At 38.6% G+C, this 24,202-nt stretch overlaps 1 protein-coding gene across 8 annotated transcripts in view; it reads right to left on the bottom strand.

Moving 5' to 3' along the window:
• The window catches only part of RGS7 (regulator of G protein signaling 7), a 268,343-nt gene that overhangs the window by 49,643 nt on the left and 194,498 nt on the right, over positions 1-24,202 (bottom strand). For all 8 annotated transcript variants that reach the window (XM_035320393.1, XM_035320392.1, XM_035320391.1 and 5 more), the window contains 4 exons: positions 22,702-22,778; positions 22,477-22,558; positions 1,359-1,433; positions 370-468 (listed from right to left, as the gene is read on the bottom strand). In XM_035320393.1, the coding sequence (XP_035176284.1) occupies positions 370-468; positions 1,359-1,433; positions 22,477-22,558; positions 22,702-22,778 (333 nt within the window). The remainder of the gene's footprint in view (positions 1-369; positions 469-1,358; positions 1,434-22,476; positions 22,559-22,701; positions 22,779-24,202) is intronic.

Here is a 24,202-nt window from a genome sequence, read left to right as displayed (position 1 = left end):
GCATGCCTGCAAATCTCTAATCAAAATGGTGAAAGGGAGAGTGAGTGTGCAGTCTACTGCTAAAGGAACTAATGGGCTTAGCTATGCAAAGAACCCACCAACAGCACTGTTCCTAACTGCCTTCAACTACTTAGTGCAAGATACAAAACATGTCAGGTTTTGTCTCATTAATTTTAATAAAGGTTACATACCAAAATCCTGTCGTGAAGCAAGGAAACGGTCTACTAAACAATTCTGTCAACCAATCTGTTCAGAACATACTTCCCAGTTACAATAATTTTTGGTTTAATACCAACTTTTATTTTTTATTTTTTATTTTTTTTAAAAAAAGGTTTATCTAAAATATATGCTTGTTGTTATTTTGCAAACCTCTTGGTGTAGTTCATCTTCTGTGGGAGGCTTAGTCTCTGGTACTGGCGTGTGAGTAGGGCTGTGACTTCGGATGTCATTTTGTAAGCCATAGACAGACTACACAAAAAATATGGAACAACAAGAGTTGCTTTCAAAAAATGGCTTTTACACATACTAATAGTAACTGTAACTTTTAATATGTTGTGCTAAAGAAGTTATTCCAGATCAGTTCAGTTCTAAAGAAACTGAAGAAGCCATGCACTTACATAAAACTTTGTTTCTAAACAATAAACTCTACCAAAAAAAGCACAGTTTCGTAATGCCATAGAATACAAGATCAAATTTTATTTTGTCTCTATATTAACAGCACATCAAACATGGGGGATGACACTGAAAGGCAGCTATTATCGTAAATAGGGATGTGTTTTGAAAACACTGAAATGTACCTCAAAGTGCACACTTTAAAGTTGGACTCAGTCTACATTAGTATGATACACAGAACTTGATTGAAAATGTTGTTCCAGTCAATCTGTATGTCCCTAGAGAGCTTAGACAGTTCATATTTATAGATGAAGGTTATTTCCTCCACAGTTTCTGTGCATCCATTTGGGGCATATCTGTAATCTACAGCCAGCCTTTTCATTAAGGTCATCACAAGAAACACTACTATTGTAGCTTACACAGCATTTTAAAATTAATTTTTCCTTAACTACTGACAGAAACTTTTTAACATACTTTATTCAATCTACTGAACAAAACAAAAAATATATGCAAAAATTATTTTTATTTTCTTAGTCTGTATTTCTCCAAACACTTTCTTATGTGATAGCATTTACTTAGTATTAGAAACTTTGTTAACAGAACTTATTTAAAAACTTATTAATTAACAACATACATTTATGTATTTATTTATTGCATCAGCAAGAAAAAAATGTTTTAAGAAACTATGGAACTTCATGTTATAAATTACCTCCACCTCTGGCTTTTTATGTTATAGCAATACTTACCTTTCTTGTTTTATGTGGATTTCTCATTCTTGAAGACTTTTTTATATCCACTTCAGTAGTGTTTACACATCCAGGCTATTAAAAGAAAAAGAAAAGAAAGCACAAGGATAAAATCTGAGAAATAACTCCACACTATTTCTACTGAGATACTCCTCTTCAGTTTGCAAGGCTAAACAAACAAACAACATAAAAATTAAACAACAAAAAGTCAACTAGAGGCATATTATGACTTCATGTTCTTCTGCAATATTCCCTATAGAAGACAGTAAAACCTGAGTGACCTAGAGCCTAAAGAAGCATCTCAAGTAGCATTTTTTTCTGGCTTATAGTAAGAGATATTATTTTGGTATTCAGCCTGGTTTACTGGACTCTATGACGGTAGTTAGGTCAAAGTTAGGACTGTGTATCTTTATGCTGAAAGTATTGAAAGCAAAGTACAGAGAAGCAGAAAACATACAAATGCATACTATATTCTTTTAGTATTTCTGCTTCTCTACATTTGAAGCACAGACAGGTACTAGTTCAAATTAAATTGCTGTTGGTGGTACTTAGTAATTTGGGAATGAGACACCAAAGACATATTCTTGACATCATGAATCTGAAAAACAAAACAAAACAAAACAAACAAACAAAAAAAACACCTCTCAAGATGTTTCTGTTTTGATTTTGTCAAGGAAGCCATGCAATGTGCATTCTAGATATTCCTCTAAGAGGCATGGTTGGCAAAATAAGTAGAGCTGTGCAACACCCACCGAAGTTGTAAACCTATGGCTCCCTTCAGGAGCTTCTGGTTTCATATCACTTTTTCAATGATTTAAAATAAAATAAAATAAATTACAAATGAGGGTCTAAATATCTCTTCCAAAAGAAATAAAGAAAAAAGAAAAACAAACGAACAAACAAACAAACAAAAAAACAGGCTTCATTAATCCCATCAGAAGGGTATCGGTCTAAACAGAACAACTTTCAACACATCTGATGTTGCCTTTGAAGAGTCATTCTCAAAATCTTTTAGCTTTAGTCTTAGAGGACACAAATCCTCTAGTTTATTCTAATTCATCTTTCCTTGACACCTTCCTTTAAGTACAAACTCCCTGCAGAAATCTATTTTTTTATCCATTGCTGGAAACAACTAGGAAGTGTTATCCTCCATGGTGAGTTTTACCTATTTATTTTGGAGGGCTTATATATCCCACTGAGAGTGGGAAGTACTAAGTCTGCTATCTAGTGAGAGTAGATTCTTAGTGAAAGTAGGTTTGTTTGTTTTATTTCTAGTGGGAGTAGCTAGACATGGATTTTAGGTTTGCCAGACAATCAAAATGGACTGTTATCAAGCTAATGACATGAACTATGTCTTCTCATTGTAAAGTAAAATGCTTGATAACTGTGGCTGTCAATATTCACATTAAAAAATAAATAAATAAATAAATAAATAAATAAATAAATAAATAAATGAAATGAAGCCTTCTTACACAGGCAGAGCCAAGAAACAAATACATTTCATTAAACAGGACAATGGTACTTCACCTCTGGAAAAATATATTGAATAACAGCCTGATTTTTTATTGGATGTATTATTTATTTATTTATTTACTTTAAAGTACTAAACTGATGCATGTTACATTTGAGGAACAAATAGTTCCTTATTACTAAGAATAAAAATAGACACAGATTGTATCCTCAAGACTTCATTCGGCATCCCTCTTGAACAGGATTGGGGAAGGTATGCTTTGTGCCTGTGAATAAAAATGATAGCATTTAGAATCACAGAATCATAGAATAACCCATACATAAGGGACCCACAAAGATCACTGAGTTGAACTGTCTCCACACAGGACCAGTGCTGTGACCACTGACCTGGGGAGCCTGTTCCAGTGCCTGACCACACTCCCAGAAAACTTTTTCCCAATATCCAACCTGGACTTTCTCCTGTGCGTGATGCACTGTTTGTGTAATTGTGTATAAAAATTAGAAGTAAAGATGCAAATGAAAAACAGTAAAATGAAGAAAGTCCTTGTCTTAGTTTATATCACGTATCTCACTAAGAGTACACAGTGGTAGTAACTAAGAATATGATTTACACCTCTTCACCTCTTCGTTTTTCTAAGTTCATTGCCTTTAGTGACTTTTTCTTAGTTTTAAACTAACACTTCTTTCAGCTGACTTCCAACATAGCTTGAGGTAGCTTAGTAAGTGGGACTACATTGGCTAGTCATAGCAACAAAGAACTATGCAGTGGTGATACTGTTTGCTCACTCAAGTGTTACTATTAAATTACAGCAAGTGATCATTAGTGATGTACTCAATTTGCTCCATTTGCCCCAAACATAAAAAGTCAGTTTAAATGCTTCTGATTGAAAGACACTACAGCCTAGTCATGGGGGACAGAGAAATTAGTACATCATAGGATTATTATTAAAGTCTCTTAGCTTAAGATCAAAAGTCTGAATAACAGCTGGAAAACAATGACTAGTAAATGGAAAGAATCTGTCCGTCCTTGCTCAGGATGGTGATAAGTGGAGGATACCTACTTTTGCACAATTTTTCCTGTGAGCCTTAGAGAAGAGTTAGCAGTTGTCACTTGTGAATTCTAAAGGGTTTTGCAGTGATTGTCAGTTAAATAAAATATTCTAAATATTAAATGAAAAGTTTTTGATAATTTTTGTTTCACTTAAGGCCTTTTCTTTGTAATTGTGTTGATATTTTAAAATCCACAGGCACTTTCATTTTTTTTTTCAAGCAATACTTTTGTTAGAAACAGAATTCTCCAGTGAAAGTCACTGCAAAGTTGATGTTTTTTCTCTGCCATTTCTGGTAAACCGTAACTCTGAATGCAAATTGTGAAAAACACATCTCCACCAAATTCAGAGTTATAGAGATGTTTGAATGGGAAATTTCATTATCAAATAGAAGTAATTTATGAGCAAGTACAGGAGTGTAATTTCTTTCATCATGTTTATTTTCCAGGACAGAGAACAAAAAGCTCAGACTATTTTTTTTTTTTTTTTTTTCTCCTTTGACTTTTTTTTTCTCCTCTACTATTTGTAAATTTGTGTGATGCACCAAGAAAGCCTTTTTTTTTTTTTTTTTTTTTTTTTCAGAATATTTACATACTTCTTGTGCTTACTTGTGAAGGAGAATCCTATCTACAGATCAGTGTCTAAAAGCACTTTTTGTTGTATAACAGTTAATATAGTAAACATATAACATGAATTCAATTTTTTTAGATCACTACAGACCGTTAATATTCCATACATTCAGAGATCATTTTTTCATAAATATAGAATGCCCATAAAATGTAACATTATGCCATGTTACATAAGACGGTTTGTATAAGTCTAATTCATTTCAGTACATCTGAAATATTTTTTTCCTTCAGCAATCAATACTCTGCAGCGTTGCTTTTCTCTGCAGATCTATTCACAATAAATTCTTTTGCACTGTTTTCCATTGTCGTTATCACTGAAACAGTTTCCCTGGTGGCTTTTTAGAATGAGAAAGGGCAGTGATTTAACAATATTTTGTCTCCCTGTGAGTATTGTTAGATGATTAAACTGTCGGGGATCATGTCCCACTGTTGAAATTACACTGTTGTAGTTGGGATGGTATTATTTCAGGAAGAAAAAAAAGATTAGTGTAGTTCTACCCAGAGATAATTGTATCTTTTGTCTTTTAATTATGCAATAAGTGAGCCAAACATAATATTTTTTGCACCACAATAGCTTTTCTTCCATTCAGCAACAAAAGTTAATTTTCATTCTTACTGAGCATTACAACTCAAAATAACTTGTAACTCTCAAAGACAATGATAGGTTGAAAAATACAAAACCCTGCATGACAGCCAATTTAAAGGTAGAAGGCAATTTCACAGGGCAGTGTACTGAGATACAAAGTTAAAAAGAAAACAACACTTCTACTTTAGGATTACATCAGCATCTGGCAGTGAGATGCTGAATAGGCTTTTAAAAATATCTACAGCCCTTGAATGCAGCAATTTGCAAAAATAGCTGGCACACTTAACATAAGATACAAACTGTTGTGTTTTCCTGTTTGTTCTGTTTGTTTTTGTTTTGCTGTTGTTTTTTAATTATTTTTCAGTCATTTTTTTTTTTAGAAATATGTCCTAAAAAAAAAAAAAAAAGACAAAACTCATCTGAAGCCTCTTATCGTGAAAGATTTCAAATCCACAAACACTGAATTGGTATGAACAGATCTAGCACCTTGCCCAGGTAACTTGCATGGCCAGACTTCTGTTCTGCAGATTGATGCAAAGGACGTAACAGGAAATTCTGGGAGATTTGTAAGAATTAAAGAAGGTCAAAGCTTATGCTCTTTGGAAGAAGACCCAACCCAGTACTGAACTTCTACAGTATCTCATAGAATCTTACAGAAACTTGGTTGTTTACAACCCCTCAGGCTGATGTAAATCTGCTGTGGCACAGCAGGAGCAGCAGCAGGAAGATACAGGCATGGGGAAGATACAATACAACAGGGAAGGCAGTGAAAGAGCATATAAGTGCTATGACAACCTCAGTTAACAGTAGGGGCTTAAGACTATATATATATACAGTGACATATAGGTATATCACTATCATATAGTGATACCTATGTAATATATAAATATATAGTGATAGCAATATATATATATATATATATATATATATATAGTGATACCTACATATCACTACCATTATAATAGTGTTCTCATAATCTGATTCAAATTATAGCACTGGAAGCACCTAAAAGATTTGGGGCTACAATTTGTGTTTTATTCTCACTTAAAGTGTATTTATTGAAGTGATACTTGATGGGAGATGGTATTTCTTTTTTTCTGTGGTGCTGCCACACTTCATCTGTTAATATTTAGGAATAAATACCAAACATCTTTTCAATTAAAATGAAAACAAAAACTTGCATCATTTGAACATCTTGCTAAAATAATTCAAAGTCTTTGTGAGAAAACTTTTGCTGGACAACATTTTATTCGCATGCCCCTATTAACATAATTACTATGTGTTTGGATACAATTACATCCAGCTGTGTTTTCTTTTTGTTTTGCTTTTTTAACTGGACTACCATAGTTCAAATAGTGAGATGCCTGTCAAAGTGCTCGGCTGCAAGATTTCCATTTAGTGTTTAGTATATAATTTGCATACTAATACTGTAAATAGTTTTCAAACAGATTTCCTGGAAGACTTGAAACCTCTTTTATATGAGTAAATAGAGGGCTTATTTCTTTCAGGACTAATATTCAGTATAAAAACAGTAGTGCCCCTCCACCCCAAGCCACACACAAGCAGGAATATCTCATGACATTGTTGAAATTGTCATGTAGCAAGATCATAACCGGGGTAGAACTAGGCCCACATCTGCTATTAAATATAGTGTCTGATATACCGTCACATATTTGAAGGAAACTTATTTTCTTTTCATCCGTCAGTTAACACTTCCTTGTCTTGAAGTAAAAATGTCATTGTGTTCATTTACAGCAGAGTACCTGCCAGACCAATCTGGTGTTGAATTAAATGCACGCAAATAATATTTAATATATATAGCGAGATTTTTTTTTTCTTTAAATCCCTACTTCTATTATTGTAGAATCACATTTGTATGAATCCCTAGCAGCACTACTTTCCATTGATGCTGTCTAGGAGGCTACATAGGATTCCACCAAGACACACAGTGGAATGATGAAACCTCCCTTACTTTACATCACTCAGTAGGTACATTGGAAGATTTTATCTGCTTGGATCTGACTAGAGCCCACATTTGGAAACAGTAAATAAATAAATAAAAGAGGATATGTTTAGTTAAAAAAAGTCATTTGATATTCATTATCTTTCCCTGATAACAGTGACAACAGAGAATCAATTAATTAAGCCTTTGTAATAGCACTAACAGTGAATTAATTTTTTGACACTTTTGAAAACAACTTTTTGGAAGTAGTCCTTACATACATCAAATGGGAAATGGGATGCTTTGGCCACTGTATATTTTCATTCAAATAGTTCAAAATATATAATGTTTAAAGTTTGTTTGCTTTACACAGTTGCACACTCCAAGGGCCCTTCTTATTGCCTGGTCACATAGCCAAAACCAATTGCTACTAACACCTTTTTATGTAACAAATTATTTTCCTATGACCTACTTGTAATTCTATTAAGTATAAAATCCTCAGTGGAAAGAAAATTGATGTTTATAATGATGTCAGTTTAAGTTCAATGTCATCTTATTTCTTAAAGAATATGTCAATTTAACTGTGAATCTACTTAACCCAGAATAACAAGAAGTTTCCTTGTACCTAATACAAATAAGCTCGTGTATGTGGGAGGGATTAACCTCATGTATTGCAATAGGCTGGGATTTGCCTGTCTATGTTGCTGCTCTGTAGAAGCTGATCTGAGGGTGAAGAAGTTGAGCATGAGTCAGCAGTATGTCTTTGCAGCAATGCAGGGTAAACACAGACCCAGCTGCATTAGCAACAGCACAACCTGCAGGCAAAAGAAATGGTTAATTCCTTTGTTCAGCATCTTGAGGACACATATGTAATCCCATGACCATTGTTAGGTCCCAGAAACAATACCAGAAATACAGTCCAAATGGAAAAATCCAGTGGAGGAACTGTAAGATGATCAGGATTCTGAATGTTTGATCTACCAAGAAAGGCTGGGGGAATTGGACTTCTTCTGACTTTCAAGAGGAGAGCTAACTGTTGTCTTCTGCTGCCTAAAGGGGGCTTGCAGAGCTAGACTTGTTCCACAGGTGCACCACGAAAGGCCAAGAGGCAACAACCAGAAACTGAACTAAGGAAAACTCCAGTTGGCTCTAAGGGAAATATTCTTCATAATAAAAGGAAGAAGCTTAGAGAGGCTGCAGTCTCTATCTTTGATGATTTTGGAAATACGGGCCTGGACAATATTATTCAACTTAGAAGTCAGCACTGCTTTGAGTAGGATGTTGGACTAGAGAACCTCCAGAGGTCCCTCTCAGCACATATTTTTGTGATATAGCCTATAATCTTTCCAAACTGCAGGGACTGAAATTCAAATAATTCACACTATGGAACACTCCAACCAGATACTCACAGCAGTGTAAAATTCATCACCCTCTATTCCTCTCCCAATAGCAGAACAGAAAGAAAAGACTGCTATTTGCTTCCTCTGCTTTCTGGCATCCTGCAGTCTGTGTTCTGTTCTCAACCCATAACAACAAACCTAGTGATGATTTAAGGAAAACTAAAATTCACAACCTCTTCAGCTAAAACAGCACAGGTGATATTTAAAATAATTACTTCATTTCAACATGCATGCCCATAAATTCAGGGTGCATTAAAGCAATAAATACCAAGAAGACTGTCATATGTTTTGCACAATTTCATTACATTCCAATGTCAATTCGCTTTGAAATAGATCTTTGTTTTGCACTTAGGGTCTAATTGATTAAGAGTAATAAAAAATAATGAATTTCAAGAACTACAGTTTTTCCAAATTTAAACACTACAGATTTAAATAATGGACATATATATTAACATGTCAGATCTTGGTATCCACTTTGACAAGGTAAAATAGTGAACAGAGCAAGTCAGACACACAAATGTAAAGACAAAGCAGAGATTGAATACTATCTTTTATATTGTTTTTAACAAATACAGTAAGCTTAAAAATTGAAATTTCCTGTCTCAAAAGTTAGTGATTCCTTATGTGACAATCTATTCTGCTATTTGTCATTGTTCTTATTTTTGGCATTTTTCTAGGAAAGGAGTATTATGACCCTCAGCTGTCAATAGTGGTATCACTCACTTCTAAATGAGGGAAAAGAAGCTAATTAGACAATGAATAATGATCAGAATACCAGAGTTCATTTTTATCTGTCATTTTTATATTCCAGTTTACTTGCGTAGATAGCTAAACTTTGCATAGTTAAACATCTGTGAGAAAAAGGAGAAAAGAGGACGAAAGATTATGAAAAAGAAGTGTGAAGAAAATAAATAAATAAATAAAGCCGATGGTGCTCAGCTGAAAAAATAAAATAAAAAAACACAAATGAGTTATTAACTGGAGGAAACCCCAGTTTGGCTCTGGCTATGTGGGAAAGTGTATTTTTCTTAGACAAAGTCTAGCATCAGAGGAGACATTAAAATGCTTTATTGAGCAAGTTGTCAGTAATGTCTAGAAGTGAGTCTCTCACAGCAAAAACACAGGCTATATTCTCCGGCAATGCAGTACTTTTTCATTTTCCAGAGATGCAAGTTATTGGAGTGTGCAAAATCTGCCAAGGCTTATAAGGCAAGGTTGAGGTTTAAGTAAGATTATTTGGATATTTTGTTTTCTACCTCATTTTACTGTATGTTATGCACTTCAGGGTCAATTAGTAAAAAGGCTTTGCTGCGGAAGAGCTGCATTATTAATGACTTTGATGGCGCAATAGAATGTCTCAGAGAAGTATTTCAAATGTGCTGAGTACAGTTGGTCAGATCTTTTAACAGGATTTAGAAAAGCAAGTGTTATCTTAAGGTTCAGTTAAAGGGGGGTTGCACATTTCCAACACTTTAAAACATTTTCAGAAAACTGTTTTTCTGGCAGTTATCTGATGGGACCTGAAAGTTGTTTTAAGTGTAGCTCCCTTTATAACAATTACATCAATCAGCATCAAATAATTAAAAAAAAAAAAAAAAAATCCAGTAGACATAAATTAAAGTCCATTACAGCCACAGGAAAGTTACCAAAATTGTAAAAAGTATATACATTTGATGATGACTTTATATACGGATATTATCAAGCTCTTTCACCTCCCTAGAACTCCAGACCAAATATCTCTAGGATCAGGTCATAATTTTTCTAGTTTGTCCTATGGACTCTCTTTTCTGTTTCATATTAGCTCATCTGGGAAATACAGATATTTTCCAATTAATATCTTTAAATTATATGTAATTGTCTATATATTAATTATCTATAAATTAATGTAATGATTAGGAAGCAAATCACAAGATTGTTTACAATTATAATTTCTGTAGAAGCATGTTTCAAATTTCATTCTGAGATGTCTCGCAAATTTGGCACCTAATCAGGGGAGAATTATAAAAACCCTATACTAAAGTATTGACATTTTCCCTCATTTCTTCAACCTTTTCATCATTTATTTTAAAGGATGTGTATTATGCTATTAAATACAATCTTTATGGAATACAAGATAGCATAAATAATTACAGTGTTATGGATTCTGTGTGACATTGAAATAAGTGAGTACAATTTGGAACAGACCTTGCATAGAACAGGTTGAAATTTAGTTATATTCCTGAATTTGAATCTATTTTAAAAATGTGATACATCTTACAAGATGCTGTAACCATCACTGAAAACAGTCTATAGACTTTTGTTGTAGAAAACGTTGTAGAAAATCTACGGTCAAGTAATATTATGGAAACAAATTAGCCTTATATAGCTTAACTGCTAAAACTTGCCTGTATCAGCTAATAAAGTTTTACAACTTGTTGGCTTTAATTACATAAATATAGCTTTTCTATTTTTCTTATTCATTTATTGAACTGATGTTTCAGGTCCCAGAATATTAAATGTCAAATTTTAGTGAACCGATTCCAACAAAGGAAGGATTGTCTTGGTAAGAATTAATAAAAGCTTTGTTAGGATTAAGCGTTCTTTCCTGTTGGAGGTTTTAACAGAGAACAATACAGGCAGCACAGAATGAATTTAAATGCTAAATACATGTCCTCATTAGCTAATCTTATTTTGACTTATTAAAGAACAGAGATACAAAGTTACATACTTATTTATTAAATTGAAATGAATGACCAGTAAACCTGCTTGTGTCATCCACTGGAAATATACTGATGAAGAAATAATGAATTATTGATAAACTGCAAATACAGGCATTACCATTTAAGTACAAGTTAAACCCACTATAGACAATCTCTTGTAAAGGAGAGACAACTTGCTATTTGAACCAATTAGTAAAATCAATACTTGCCTTATTAAAGGATTTATTTAAAGATCATTGGCTACTATTAAAATGGCAGAAGGTCCCCTGTTGTTCTGCAGAGTAGACTTAATCAAAATGTGGCAAGGAGTGCAATCAATGGATTTAACTACAAGTTGTCAAGGTGTTTTTCTTGTTCAGACAAGAAAAATGCGGTTCCAAGACCATCAGAAAAAAAAATTAAAAAATACATTTGATCAATTAGTTTGATAAAACTTTAATTATGTTTGCAGTATGGTAGAACTCTGTTGTTTTGAAAAGTAGGATATGGCAAATCACACTCAGCATGGAACTTAGGATCACGTAAAGCTTATCAGAATATTTCAAAAGAAAAAAAAAAAAAAAAAAGGAAACATCTAGAATTCAGGTACTACTGAACAGAATCATACACACAAGGAATTCCAAGGAATTGGAACAGGGAAAAAAAAAAAAAAAAAAAAAAAAAAAACAGCTTCACAGAGATTTTCAAGAAATTTAATTTATTAAATTAAGCCATAAAATTAATCCGTATGAGATAATACACTTTGAATCTTGGCAAGGATTCTCATGTTCTCACATCCTTACTTATTTAAAAATGGATCGAATACTAAGCTGGTCTTTCACCTTAAGAGAACAACATTTCATTATATTGCTTTAGAAGTATTTCTTTTAGTGGTTTGTGTATCAGAGAAATACATAGCATAAAAAATTCATATGAAAAGGATGTTGAAATTTATTTTTTGAGGCTTAAATCATGTAAAAGTAAACTAGAAGCAGTACTAAAGAATATGCTACTGTCAGAAGTGATATGCTTAATTCTTTTTGAAAGCTAATCCAATTTCTGATTATTCTTAATTTACAATAGACTATTTTAGGTTTGTAGTGACAGGTTATCAGAACCAGAAATTATTGTACAGAAATTATTGTACTATCCTCCTGAATATGAGAAAACACTTCTTTACAGTGAGGGTGACAGAGTACAGGAACAGGTTTCCAGGAGAGGCTGTGGAGTCCCTATCTCTGGAGATACCAAAATGTGCTTGGACGGGATCACGGAATCACAGAATAGTCTAGGTAGGAAGAGACCTCCAAGATCACTGAGTCCAACCTCTGACCTAACGCTAACAAATCTTCCATTAAACCATATCCCTAAGCTCTACATCTAAACGTCTTTTAAAGACCTCCAGGGATGGTGACTCAACCACTTCCCCAGGCAGCCTATTCCAGTGACTAACAACCCGTTCCGTAAAGTTCTTCCTAATATCCAACCTGAACCTCCCCTGGCGCAACTTTAGCCCATTCCCCCTCATCCTGTCACCAGGCACATGGGAGAATAGACCAACCCTCACCTCGCTACAGCCTCCTTTCAGGTACCTGTAGAGTGCAATAAGGTCACCCTGAGCCTCTTCTTCTCCAGGCTAAACAGTCACAGCTCCCTCAGCCGCTCCTCGTAAGACTTGTTCTCCAGACCCTTCACCAGCTTCGTAGCCCTTCTCTGGACTCGCTCAAGCACCTCCATGTCCTTCTTGTAGCGAGGGGCCCAAAACTGAACGCAGTACTCGAGGTGCGGCCTCACCAGAGCCGAGTACAGGGGGACAATCACTTCCCTGGACCTGCTGGCCACGCTGTTTCTTATGCAAGACAGGATGCTGTTGGCCTTCTTGGCCGCCTGAGCACACTGCTGGCTCATATTCAGCCGACTGTAAACCACTACTCCCAGGTCCTTTTCTGACAGGCCACTTTCTAACCACACGTCTCCCAGCCTGTAGCTCTGTTTGGGGTTGTTGTGCCCCAGGTGCAGGACCCAGCACTTGGCCTTGTTGAACTTCATACCGTTGGCCTCGGCCCATCGGTCCAGCCTATCCAGATCTTCCTGCAGAGCCTTCCTACCCTCGAGCAGATCGACACACACACCTAACTTGGTGCCGTCTGCAAACTTGCTGAGGGTGCACTCGATCCCCTCGTCGATGAAGATGTTAAAGAGGACTGGCCCCAGTACCGAGCCCTGGGGGACTCCACTAGTGACCGGCCTCCAACTGGATTTGACTCCATTCACCACAACTCTCTGGGCCCGGCTATCCAGCCAGCTCTTAACCCAACGAAGTGTACACCAGTCCAAGCCAGGAGCAGCCAGTTTCCTGAGGAGAATGCTGTGGGAAACGGTGTCAAAAGCCTTACTGAAGTCAAGGTAGACCACATCCACAGCCTTTCCCTCATCCACTAAGCATGTCACCTTGTCATAGAAGGAGATCAGGTTCGTCAAGCAGGACCTGCCCTTCATAAACCCATGCTGACTAGGCCTGATCGCCTGCTTGCCCTGCAACTGCCACATTATGACGTTCAAGATAATCTGCTCCATGAGCTTCCCTGGCACTGAGGTCAAACTAACAGGCCTATAGTTCCCCGGGTCTACCCTCTGGCCCTTCTTGTAGATGGGCATCACATTTGCTAGCCGCCAGTCAAGTGGGACCTCCCCTGATAGCCAGGACTGCTGATAAATGATGGAAAGTGGCTTGGCCAGCTCTTCCGCCAGTTCTCTCAGTACCCTCGGGTGTATCCCATCTGGCCCCATCGACTTGCGTACATCCAAATGCTGTAGCAGGTCGCCAACCATTTCCTCTTGGATTGTGGGGGCCACATTCTGCTCCCCATCCCCTTCCACCAACTCAGGGTACTGGGTGTCCAGAGAACAACTGGTTTTCCTGTTAAAGACTGAGGCAAAGAAGGTGTTAAGCACCTCAGCTTTTTCCTCATCTCTGATTACTAAGTTTCCCCCCACATCCAGTAAAGGGTGGAGATTCTCCTTAGATCTCCTTTTTGTGTTGATGTATTTATATAAACATTTTTTGTTGTCTTTAACAGCAGTGGCCAGATTGAGCTCCAGATGAGCTTTGGCCTTTCTGACTTTATCCCTGCACCGCCTCGCAGCATCCTTGTAGTCCCCCTGAGTGGCCCGCCCTCTTTTCCAAAGATTATAAACCCTCTTTTTTTCTCCTAAGCTCGAGCCACAACTCTCTGCTCAGCCAGGCCGGTCTTCTTTCACGCCGGCTCGTCTTTGGGCACGTGGGGACAGACCGTTCCTGAGCCATTAAGATTTCTTTCTTCAAGAGCGGCCAGCCTTCCTGGGCTCCTCTGTCTTTCAGAACCGCTTCCCAAGGGACTCTGCCAACCAGTGTCCCGAACAGCTCAAAGTCAGCCCTCCGGAAGTCCAAGACAGCGGTTTTACTGGTCCCCTTCCTGACTTTGCCAAGTATCAAGAACTCTACCATTTTGTGGTCACTCTGCCCAAGACAGCGCCCGACCAGCACGTCTCCCACCAGTCCTTCTCTGTTAGTGAACAGAAGGTCTAGCGGGGCACTTCCCCTGGTAGGCTCGCCAACCAGCTGCATCAGGAAGCTATCTTCCACGCTCTCCAGAAACCTCCTGGACTGCTTTCTCTGGGCTGTGTTGTGTTTCCAGGAGATGTCTGGGAAGTTAAAGTCCCCCACAAGAACAAGCGCTGACGATTTCGCAACTTCTGCCAGCTGCCTGTAGAACTCCTCATCCGTCCCCTCATCCTGGTTTGGAGGTCTACAACAGACCCCCATCAGGATGCTTCCCTTGTTGGCCTTTCCACTGATCCTAACCTATAGTGACTCCACCTTGTCATTCCCAGCCTCAAGTTCGACGACGTCAAAACACTCTCTAATAGAGAGCCACTCCACCACCCCTTCCGTGCTGCCTGTCCCTTCTGAAGAGCCTATAGCCAGACGTTGCAGCACTCCAGTCATGAGAGTGATCCCACCACATTTCTGTGATGGCAACCAAGTCATAGCCTGCGTGCTGCACAATGGCTTCCAGCTCCTCCTGCCTGTTGCCCATGCTGCGTGCATTGGTGTAGATGCACTTCAGTTGGGCCTTAGCCTTCTCCCTCAGCCTTGCCACTGTTCCCAACAGGCTTTGTTTCATCCCCGCCCCCCTTCTTACCTAGTTTAAAGCCCTCTCAATGAGCCCTGCCAGCTCCTGGGCCAGGATCTGTTTTCCCCTTGCGGACAGTTGGGACCCATCTGCGGCCATCAGGCCAGGTGCCGAGTAGAGTGCCCCGTGGTCAAAGAACACAAAACTTCTGTGCTGGCACCAGCCTCTGAGCCACGTGTTTATCAGGTGGGCTTTTTGTGTCCTCTCTGAACCATTCCCTGCCACTGTAGGAATGGACAAAAACACCACCTGTACTCCCGCTCTGTCCACTAACCGTCCCAGCCCCCTGAAGTCCCGTTTGATAGCCTTCAGGCTTCCCTCATCAATGGTATCACAATGGTATCACTGCCAGCCCAGACTATCAGTAGCTGGTAGTAATCAGAGGGGCGAACCAGGTTGGGAAGCTTTCTGGCGACATCCCTGACCCTGGCCCCAGGGAGGCAGCAGACTTCCCTACAGGTGGGGTCAGGCCGACAGATAGGGCCCTCCGTTCCTCCGAGAAGGGAGTCGCCCACCACGATCACCCTTCTCTCCTTCTTGGTGGGAGAAGTCTTGAGGTGTGGAGCAGACTTCCTTGCCCTGGGCTTCCTGGTTAACTTTTCTGCCACACCCTCCTCCACCGCTCTCTCCAGTTCCAGGGCCTCAAACCTGTTGCGTAAGGGCACCTGGGAAGGTGGGGCAGGCAGTAGGGGGAGTTTCCTGCAATGCCGAGCAGGGACCTGTCTCCACTCCTCCTCAACTCCTAGGTCCCCTCTCTCTGCCCGACAGCGACCGGGCAGGGGGTCCACCCCCATTAGGGGAGTCTCACCCCGGTGCTTCTCCTTCAGGCCTTGCAGGGAGTTGCTCCACCAGTCTATCTCCCGCTCGCACTCCCTGATGGCCCTCAACCTCTCCACCTCCTCCTTGAGCTCTGCCACCAGGCGGACCAGGTCATCCACCTGCTCACACCTCACGTTCACAGTATCTCTGCCTCCCTCGGATGGCAGCAGCAGGCCCTGGCACTCCCTGCACCCAGAGACCTGCACTGCCGCATTTCTGAGCAGGCACTCCGTCTGGGTGGCTACAGACTTTCTAGCGCGAGCTCTCTGCCTAGCGAGGACCATAGCGGCCTAGCTAGTTGTCGAAAACCGGTCCGTTGAGGTGTTCTTAGGGGCGGGGGATCGCTCGGCCCTCCCTGCTCGCCCTGCCTGCGCAAACTGACGCGCCCCGCCCTGTTTGCCCGTCCTGGTCGCTCGCGCTCCCCAGGGGCTGCTTTTGAACGGCCGGGGAGGGGGCGCTGCTGGCTCCGCCTACGTCTCGTCAGCGTCCCTCACGAGGGCTGCCGGGTCCTGGCGGCTCCCTTGGCTGCCTCGAGTGGCCTCGTTGCCGGGAAAATAGCCCTGCCTGTCCTGATCCCCCGCTCCGCTGCAGAACGCGTCTGCCCCGGAGCCGATCGCCTCGGGGATCCTACACAATGTGCTCTCGGTTACCCTGCTTGGCAGGGGGGTTGGACTAGATGATCTGCAGAGGCCCCTTCCAACCTCAACCATTCTGTGAAATTGTATCCATTGTATTTATTCAAGCTATGTTTAAGGAGCATTAATTTCAATTGTCTGTACAATCTCATATTTGTGTTTGTGAAGATTCTAGTATTTGCAACAGTACTGCATAAGGAAACCTGTTAAAGTCATCTGGTATGTTGTCCCTATGTTAAATACTTAGAGTCGTTACTGCTTTCTCGAATTTTTTCACCCCCAAAGAAAGGAACCTGTTGTTTTACTAATTCCATACAGAATAACCTATGTTATTCACTTGAAAAGAAATGACAACAGAATGTACTGGGTCTGGCTGGGATGTTACCTTTCCCTGCAGCAGCCCATACAGTGCTGCGCTCTACACTTGTAGCTAGAACAGCAGTGGCATCACACCAGTGTCATGTCTGCTGCTGAGAAGTGCTGGCACAGCATCAGGACTCTCTCTAACCCTCCTAGGGGGTGGGCACAAAAGTGAGAAAGAAACATCACCAAGGCAGCTGACCTAAACCAACCAAAGGGATATTCCATACCATATGATGTCACACTCAGCAATAAAAGGTGGAAAAAGGAAGAAGAGGGGAGGGGTGGGCTCTCGTTGCAAAAATGTCTGTCCTTCTCCCGAACATCGGCTACGTGCGTTGAGGCCCTGCTTCAAGGACGTGGTCAAGCATCGCTCATTTGTGGGAAGTAGAGAGTGATTTCTTTCCTCTGCACTTCCACATAGCCTTTACTTGTTTTGTTTTGTTATTCCCTTTCCCCCTCATTTTTCCCTTTTCCCTTTTTTCCCTTTAGTTGAATTGTTTAATAATAATATTTCCTAAATATTTTTTTCTCTTTAATTAAATTATCTCAACCCATGAGTTGTTCTTTCCTTTACTTCTTCCCCTCCTCATCTGAGGAGGGGGAGTGAGAGAGTGGTTGTGGTGTTCAGCTGCCTAGCACAGTAAAACCACCACACAGAAAAGTCTAACTACATCTAAAAGTCATGATGGGGAATTCAAGTGAAATTTAGAAACTGATTAACTGCCTCTGTAATAAACTTGACAGAATTAATTGGATTAAAGTAGCAAACTGAATTCACACAGAAACATTGCATTTATTCTGAACATTCTTTATTCTTAATACTTCAACTTATTTTCCTAGTTGCTACCAGAATTGGATCTTACTAAAAACCAAATCATCTCAATTTTCTGTGTATTTCCATTATCTCACCGGTTCTATTTCACAATTTCTGACCTCTTCATAACCTCAGTTTTAATTTCAGCATTTTCAGTTTGTTGTACTACTGGGGAAAAAGAAGCCAGCTTCCTTTTTCCCCATCTGTCCCACCCTTACTCCAGAATCATATTAAATAACAACTCTAAATTATGAGAGTACAAATTCCTCCATACCGCCCCTAGTTTGCAGGCTAACTATAAGATTTAGAAATATCTGCCTCAAAGAGATGTAAGTATGGATCATAAACACTATAACTACTTTGTGAAAATAACACATTGTACAAAGTTCTATTTCATTACCAGAAGCGTGATTGTCTGAGACTGCCAATAGCTGCACACCCTGTCTGCTGGAGAGGTAACTCCCTTGTAAAGATACATGGTGAAATGGGCACAAAAGAAGACATGCAGGTACATCACTAGAGAAGTTGTATGACATTATTTATATTTGTTTCCTGGAGATGTTTAAAAACTTTATGAAAAAATTATGATAAAGCAGACAGAAGTGTTCTGTAACAAGTAACAAGTAACTGACCCAAAAAAAGTCCAAGCACATGAAGTGTGAAATGAAGGATTGTTCCACCTTGGCCAAGTTAAATTCAGTCTTTTGCCAAGTCTTTGAGGCTGATCTTGAAGAACAGGATGGAAAAGTCATTAAAAACAAAATAAATGAAAGGAGAAAAAAAAAAAAAAAAAAAAGTATCTCCTGTATGACCCTAGACACCCGCTACTATTACCTACTGGCTCAGATCCTGAGGGTCGTGTTCAGACCACATAAAACACTATTTTAAAATATAAACAGGTAACATGAGATTAATGGAGATAGAATCCAATACAAAGTTATAATAGAAAAGATGAAGTTGTGGGATGGGTGACAAGGTTTTAAAAAATGAAAACGTTACTTTTTTCCTACTTTGCTACTAGGGAACAATGACATGAAACCCCCAAATCTATAAATCAGAGGTGTTTCTGAAACAGTGAATTGGTCTTAACACCACATTTGCCCTTACCATTGCTCCTGTCCTATACCAAATGTAATTAGCCTTGATAATTTTCCTTACTGCATTAAATTACACAAATACTATTTTTCCTTTTGGAGAAAATATATATATTTTTTTCAACTTACTGTAGTGAAACAGTATACAGATGACTTTCAGGAGAAAAAGATACTTTCTCCATTATCTTCTGAATTAATTTGAATCTCAGCAAGTACCCCACAGGCATTTATTATGTATTTCATTTAAATTACATTAATGTGTAACTCAAGAATAAAATTCAATAGTCAAGTCCATTCAATAGTTTGTAGCAGCGGGACAGCAGCTTTCCTTGCTTGCTACCTAAAAGAATTAATTTTACAACAAGTCATAGATACTCTTCTGCTAATGTATTTGATGTGGGTTTGAGAATGTTTCAGGGGATTTACTGTTTCAGAACTCATTTGTCACTTTTTAGAAAATGTAAGATTATGGGTTTAAAACTGAGATCATAGTTCAGGAAAGCTAAGAGTTCTTTTATAGAGACTTTAACCAGGAGTTTGACATTTCTTTTCAAACAAGAACAACTTCTTAATTTATTTTTTGCCTGGAAGGAACTGTCTTCCCTGCTTTAGTTTGATTTGTCACTGCTTTTTGACTAAAGCCCTAATCCTCCTAATCAATTTTCACTCAGTTCCATACTTCATAATTTATAGAAGTCTCAAAATTAAGGAAATGCTCTCTCTAGGCAGATGGAAAGACAAGAAAGTCTTTTAAGATATGTTTACTCTGCCATTCCAAAAGAGAAATGTGCTGCTATATGTGAATGCCATTAGTCTCAGACCTATGTTAGGTACTAACTATAATGTAGAAATGATGACATAGACTTTATTGTAGGTCATTCAGGATCTCCAGAGAGTCTATACAACTTTCCCTGAGATGTATTTCCACAGTTTTACTGTAAATGATATCTGAACTTGAATGATTAAAAATTGTACAGGAAGCCTCTGCAGGCTGCAGTATCTGCAACCTTTGTCTGAGTATTGCACAAATCTTCTAGGGCTTTCTGTAGCCACCTCCAGGACTGATTTTGTGACTTTGGACCTATGAAATAATGGTGGTGGTATTTTTTTTTTTTTTTTCTTTAAGGGAAATGCTCTTTACATATCAAACTTTGGCTCATTTTCATTATTTTAAACTTATCAATCATATCATTGACACTTCCGATACTCAGATCATGCTCCTTTTGTGGGGTTATACTCGCCTGGTTTCACTGTCGTACAGCCATTCTTTTTTCATGTCTCCCATTCCTTTAGTGCACTGCTGCACTGTCATTTTGGACTGATGGATTACTTCCCTATTCTATCCCTTTCAACACTTTAAAGTATCTATTTTCTGATTAATCACAGGCTATATGTTATATATATAATTTCTGTAACAGCATGGTAGCCAGTTAGGTAATAAATAAAGAAGCTAGGGACCAGAAAACCTGTGAGAAATCCTGAAAAATGTTTTTTTACATACCCAAATTAAAAAGCTAAGAATTAAATATCTGGTTCTCCAAATTCACTTTCAGTTTAATATATATATATATAAATATATATATATACATGTCCCTAGCCTCTAAATTTTTAACAAAAGATGAAAAATTATAAATTAAGAATCTTTTGTCTGTTCCTCTTTTAATGTTTATTATTTTTAATATAAGGTTCTGTGAGAATAAATTCGTAACAACATTTTCATAACTAGTTATTCAGTAACTAGTGAGAGGAGTTGTTCAGCCAAAGTATCAGTGTTTACCTCTCCATTCTTCTATTTATATCTCTCAAAGTCAGGAGCTTAGATTGCTGACTGTAAGCCAATCTTTTGTCTCTGATATTTCCTATCTATATCTACAACCAAGTTAAAAAAATCAGCTGGACCAGGCAACTTTATCCACAGTTCAGTCAAAGCTCTTAATCAGATTCATTTTCCTATTTTTTCTTGGTGCCTTTAATTCTCTACTTCTTATTGTCGACTGTATCTTAACTCAAAACTTCATCAATTCATCTTCTCTTCCAAACCCGTAAATAGCATTTCATTCCCAAATTCAAAACCCTTAAATCCATTTCTGCAGCTAATATAAACGCTGTTTGCCTTCAAACTTTACAGGTCTGCAGAAACATTCTGTGTCTATTCTATTGGCAGCTCCCAAGAACATCAGATGGCAGATTGTTTTTCCTGTCTTCCTTGTTTTATGCCAGTGACTAGATAATAATGTTCCAGTTTTCTTTTATCTAATGTCTGTGGTTTGATTCTTTCACTTCAAATGATTTTCTCTACTTGATGTTCTTAAATCCTACCTAAAAATCAATTTCTTCTACCACTCTTCCAATTTCACAGTCACAAGTGCAGGCTGACCCTGTCCAAGTTAATTTGAAACTTTGTAACTCTACCTACCTCTTCTACAGGTATCATCAACCCAACCTTACACCCTCAAAACAATTACTGGAAATAAATCAGAACTAGCTGTTGTAATAACTTCAGTCATCTAGGAACAAGGAATAAAAATGAGTAAGTTTTAGTTACATACCTATTCAAATGTCAGTGAAATATATAGTCCTGTCCTGGTTTCAGTTAGGACAGAGTTATTTTTCCTCCTAGTAGCTGGTAGGGTGCTATGTTTTGGATTAGGATGAGAAGAGTGCTGATAACATGCTGATATTTTAATTGTTGCAGAGCAATGCTTACACTAAGCCAAGGACTTTTCAGCTCCTCGCTCTGTCCTGCCAGCGGGCAGGCTGGGGGTGCAGCAAGAGCTGGGAGGGGACAGACCCAGGACAGCTGACCCAAACTGGCCAAAGGGGTATTCCATACCATCTGGCGTCATGCTGAACAATATATAGGGGTGGCTAGCCGGGGTGGAATTGTTGTGGCATTTGGCATTCTCTCTCAAAGTTTTAGCTCTCAAAGGTAGTTGATTTTGTAAGGACTTTTATTTTTTTATAATTTCAGACGGACTGTGACAAGGAGCTCTGACAAATCTTGTTAAGTCAGTGTACAAATTTCACAGCTCAAAGCCAACAATATCTCACCTTTATGTACATTAAAATAGCTTGAAAATATGACTACAGTGAAGTTGGAAGGCTTAGAAAGGAAAAAAAAAAAAAAGATAAAAAATATTCAGATTTATTTAAAAGTAGTTTTAGTTATGTTGATAATTTTGGTAGTGTGACTCATACCTTGCAAAACCTTTGAGACTGTAAAAGTAAAAGAAAGTTATCTTTTGATTCAAGAAATCAGACACAACAAATCTATTCACTGAAAACCCCAAAATGAGTGTAAACATGTATTCAGTCTTCAACAGTACAATGATATAAATTATAGATCCTCCCCAGCCCATGGCCTACAGACCTTTTAATTGTTCCCAGACTTCCCCAACACTCCACAGAGGCTAACATTCATCAGCGGCCCCACTCATAGGCAGAGCAGCCCCATCAGCACTCACCACCGGCCGGTGCACGTCCCAGAATGCTCGCTCCTGGCTGTCAAGAATCTTCCTCTCTATCTTGTCTCTCTTCTTGTCTACTCTGTCAACGTTATAAGATATTTAAAAGAAACAGTGTTAATGACAGCAATTTGAAATATAAGAGGTGTCCAATCACTTTTTCATCCCCTTCTCCCTTCAAAAAACATGCACAAAACCCAAATCCTCATCTTCAAAGGAACTTACTTTGCTTGTGCTTCAGCTTGCATAAAAATAAACTCCCACTTTCGAGCAAATGCTCGCTGTAGCCTGGCCAAACTCTCCTGAAAACACATCAAAGTTTTATTAGGTTAGGTTGTTACCTTCCTATCCTCCACTGCTCTCCCTAATCCCCCACCCCATCCACAAAAAAGGTGTAATATAAGCCATTATATGTGTACCAATGTAAATGTACCTTACTTGTCATAGAAAATGTTTGTTTGCCACCAATCAGGATGGAATACTACATCTATCTTCTTTTGGATGTCCTGACTATTTTAGCTTTGAAAATTTGATAAAGGTGGATAGAACCCCATAGCAGAACATGGGATTTCTGAAGCGTTTTTATGTACTGGGTGTTGGCTGGGTAATTTTGTAACAATATAAAACCACATTCTCATTTTAGAAGTACTTCATTGTGAAAGGTAATAGCTGTACTTTCCATATTGGACAATCCCCCTGACAAACTTTAATCAGTTGTTTATACAAATGGCTTGTGTTGGCAACATATAAATTTATCTAAATTATAATAACAAAAATATGGATATTAATATAGGAATCGTCCAAGTTCTTCACAGCTATCCCCACATTAAAATAAATGCAGGCTATAGTTATTCATTACCACACAGGAAATATATATATGCTATAGACTACTAACAATAGCAGTAAGAATATTTGCAAAACCTTATCAAAAATCTTTCTTCTAGAACAGCTTTATGGTCTGCAATAGAGTTTTTCTAAGTGCTTTCCAGCTTAAAAGGCAGCAGTATGCAGTATGATAAGATGCAGAAGGCTGAGGTTCTTAACTTCATCCATAAAGATCCCAGTTACCTCTGTACACTGCTTTTACTGAGATTAAATTAAGAATTTTCTGTAAAATTCCTAAAAAAATGTGTTGTTTTAACTGTATTTCTATGTATTGCAGAGGTATCTCCATGAAATACTTACTGAAAATAAAGATTGCAGAGAGGAGAGAGGAGACTTTCTAGAGATCCTGTCAATACCAGTAAAGGCTCTCACAGATAGTATACTGGAGGTGAATTTTCTGAGGCATGTAAGTATAACATTATGCATACCCCACAGTGCAGTACACTGAAAAGCAAGTTAGTGCCAGAAGAAGCAATAAAGTGTGTCAGCATGATGCTGTGGCTGGAGTATTTGGCATGTTGAGAGGCCTGGCTGACTATCCTGCTATCATGTCATAGTAACACAGCTGGACAGCTTTCAGTGCAGAGCCAGGACTGTGCACGAATTTTCTGTTGACGTTTTCATGAAAAATTCAGGAACGTGAGGGTGGGGAGGGGGGGAAGGGCAGACAGTGATGGAATTCAGGAGATCTCCTTGGTGAATGCCATCCTCGTCACCTAATCAAAATCTCTCCTTCTCCTGCTCTTCCTGGCCCCAATTCTCCGGTCTTCTTGCCTGGGGCAGAGGATGACTTTCAAAGTGTGGGAAGAGCCTCTGCTCTAACTGTCTTTACCTCTAGTCT

This window comes from Oxyura jamaicensis, chromosome 3, assembly GCF_011077185.1.
Source record: "Oxyura jamaicensis isolate SHBP4307 breed ruddy duck chromosome 3, BPBGC_Ojam_1.0, whole genome shotgun sequence".
Taxonomy (NCBI): domain Eukaryota; kingdom Metazoa; phylum Chordata; class Aves; order Anseriformes; family Anatidae; genus Oxyura; species Oxyura jamaicensis.
Note: the sequence above shows the minus strand (reverse complement) of the source record. Positions and strands in the feature narration are given on the sequence as shown.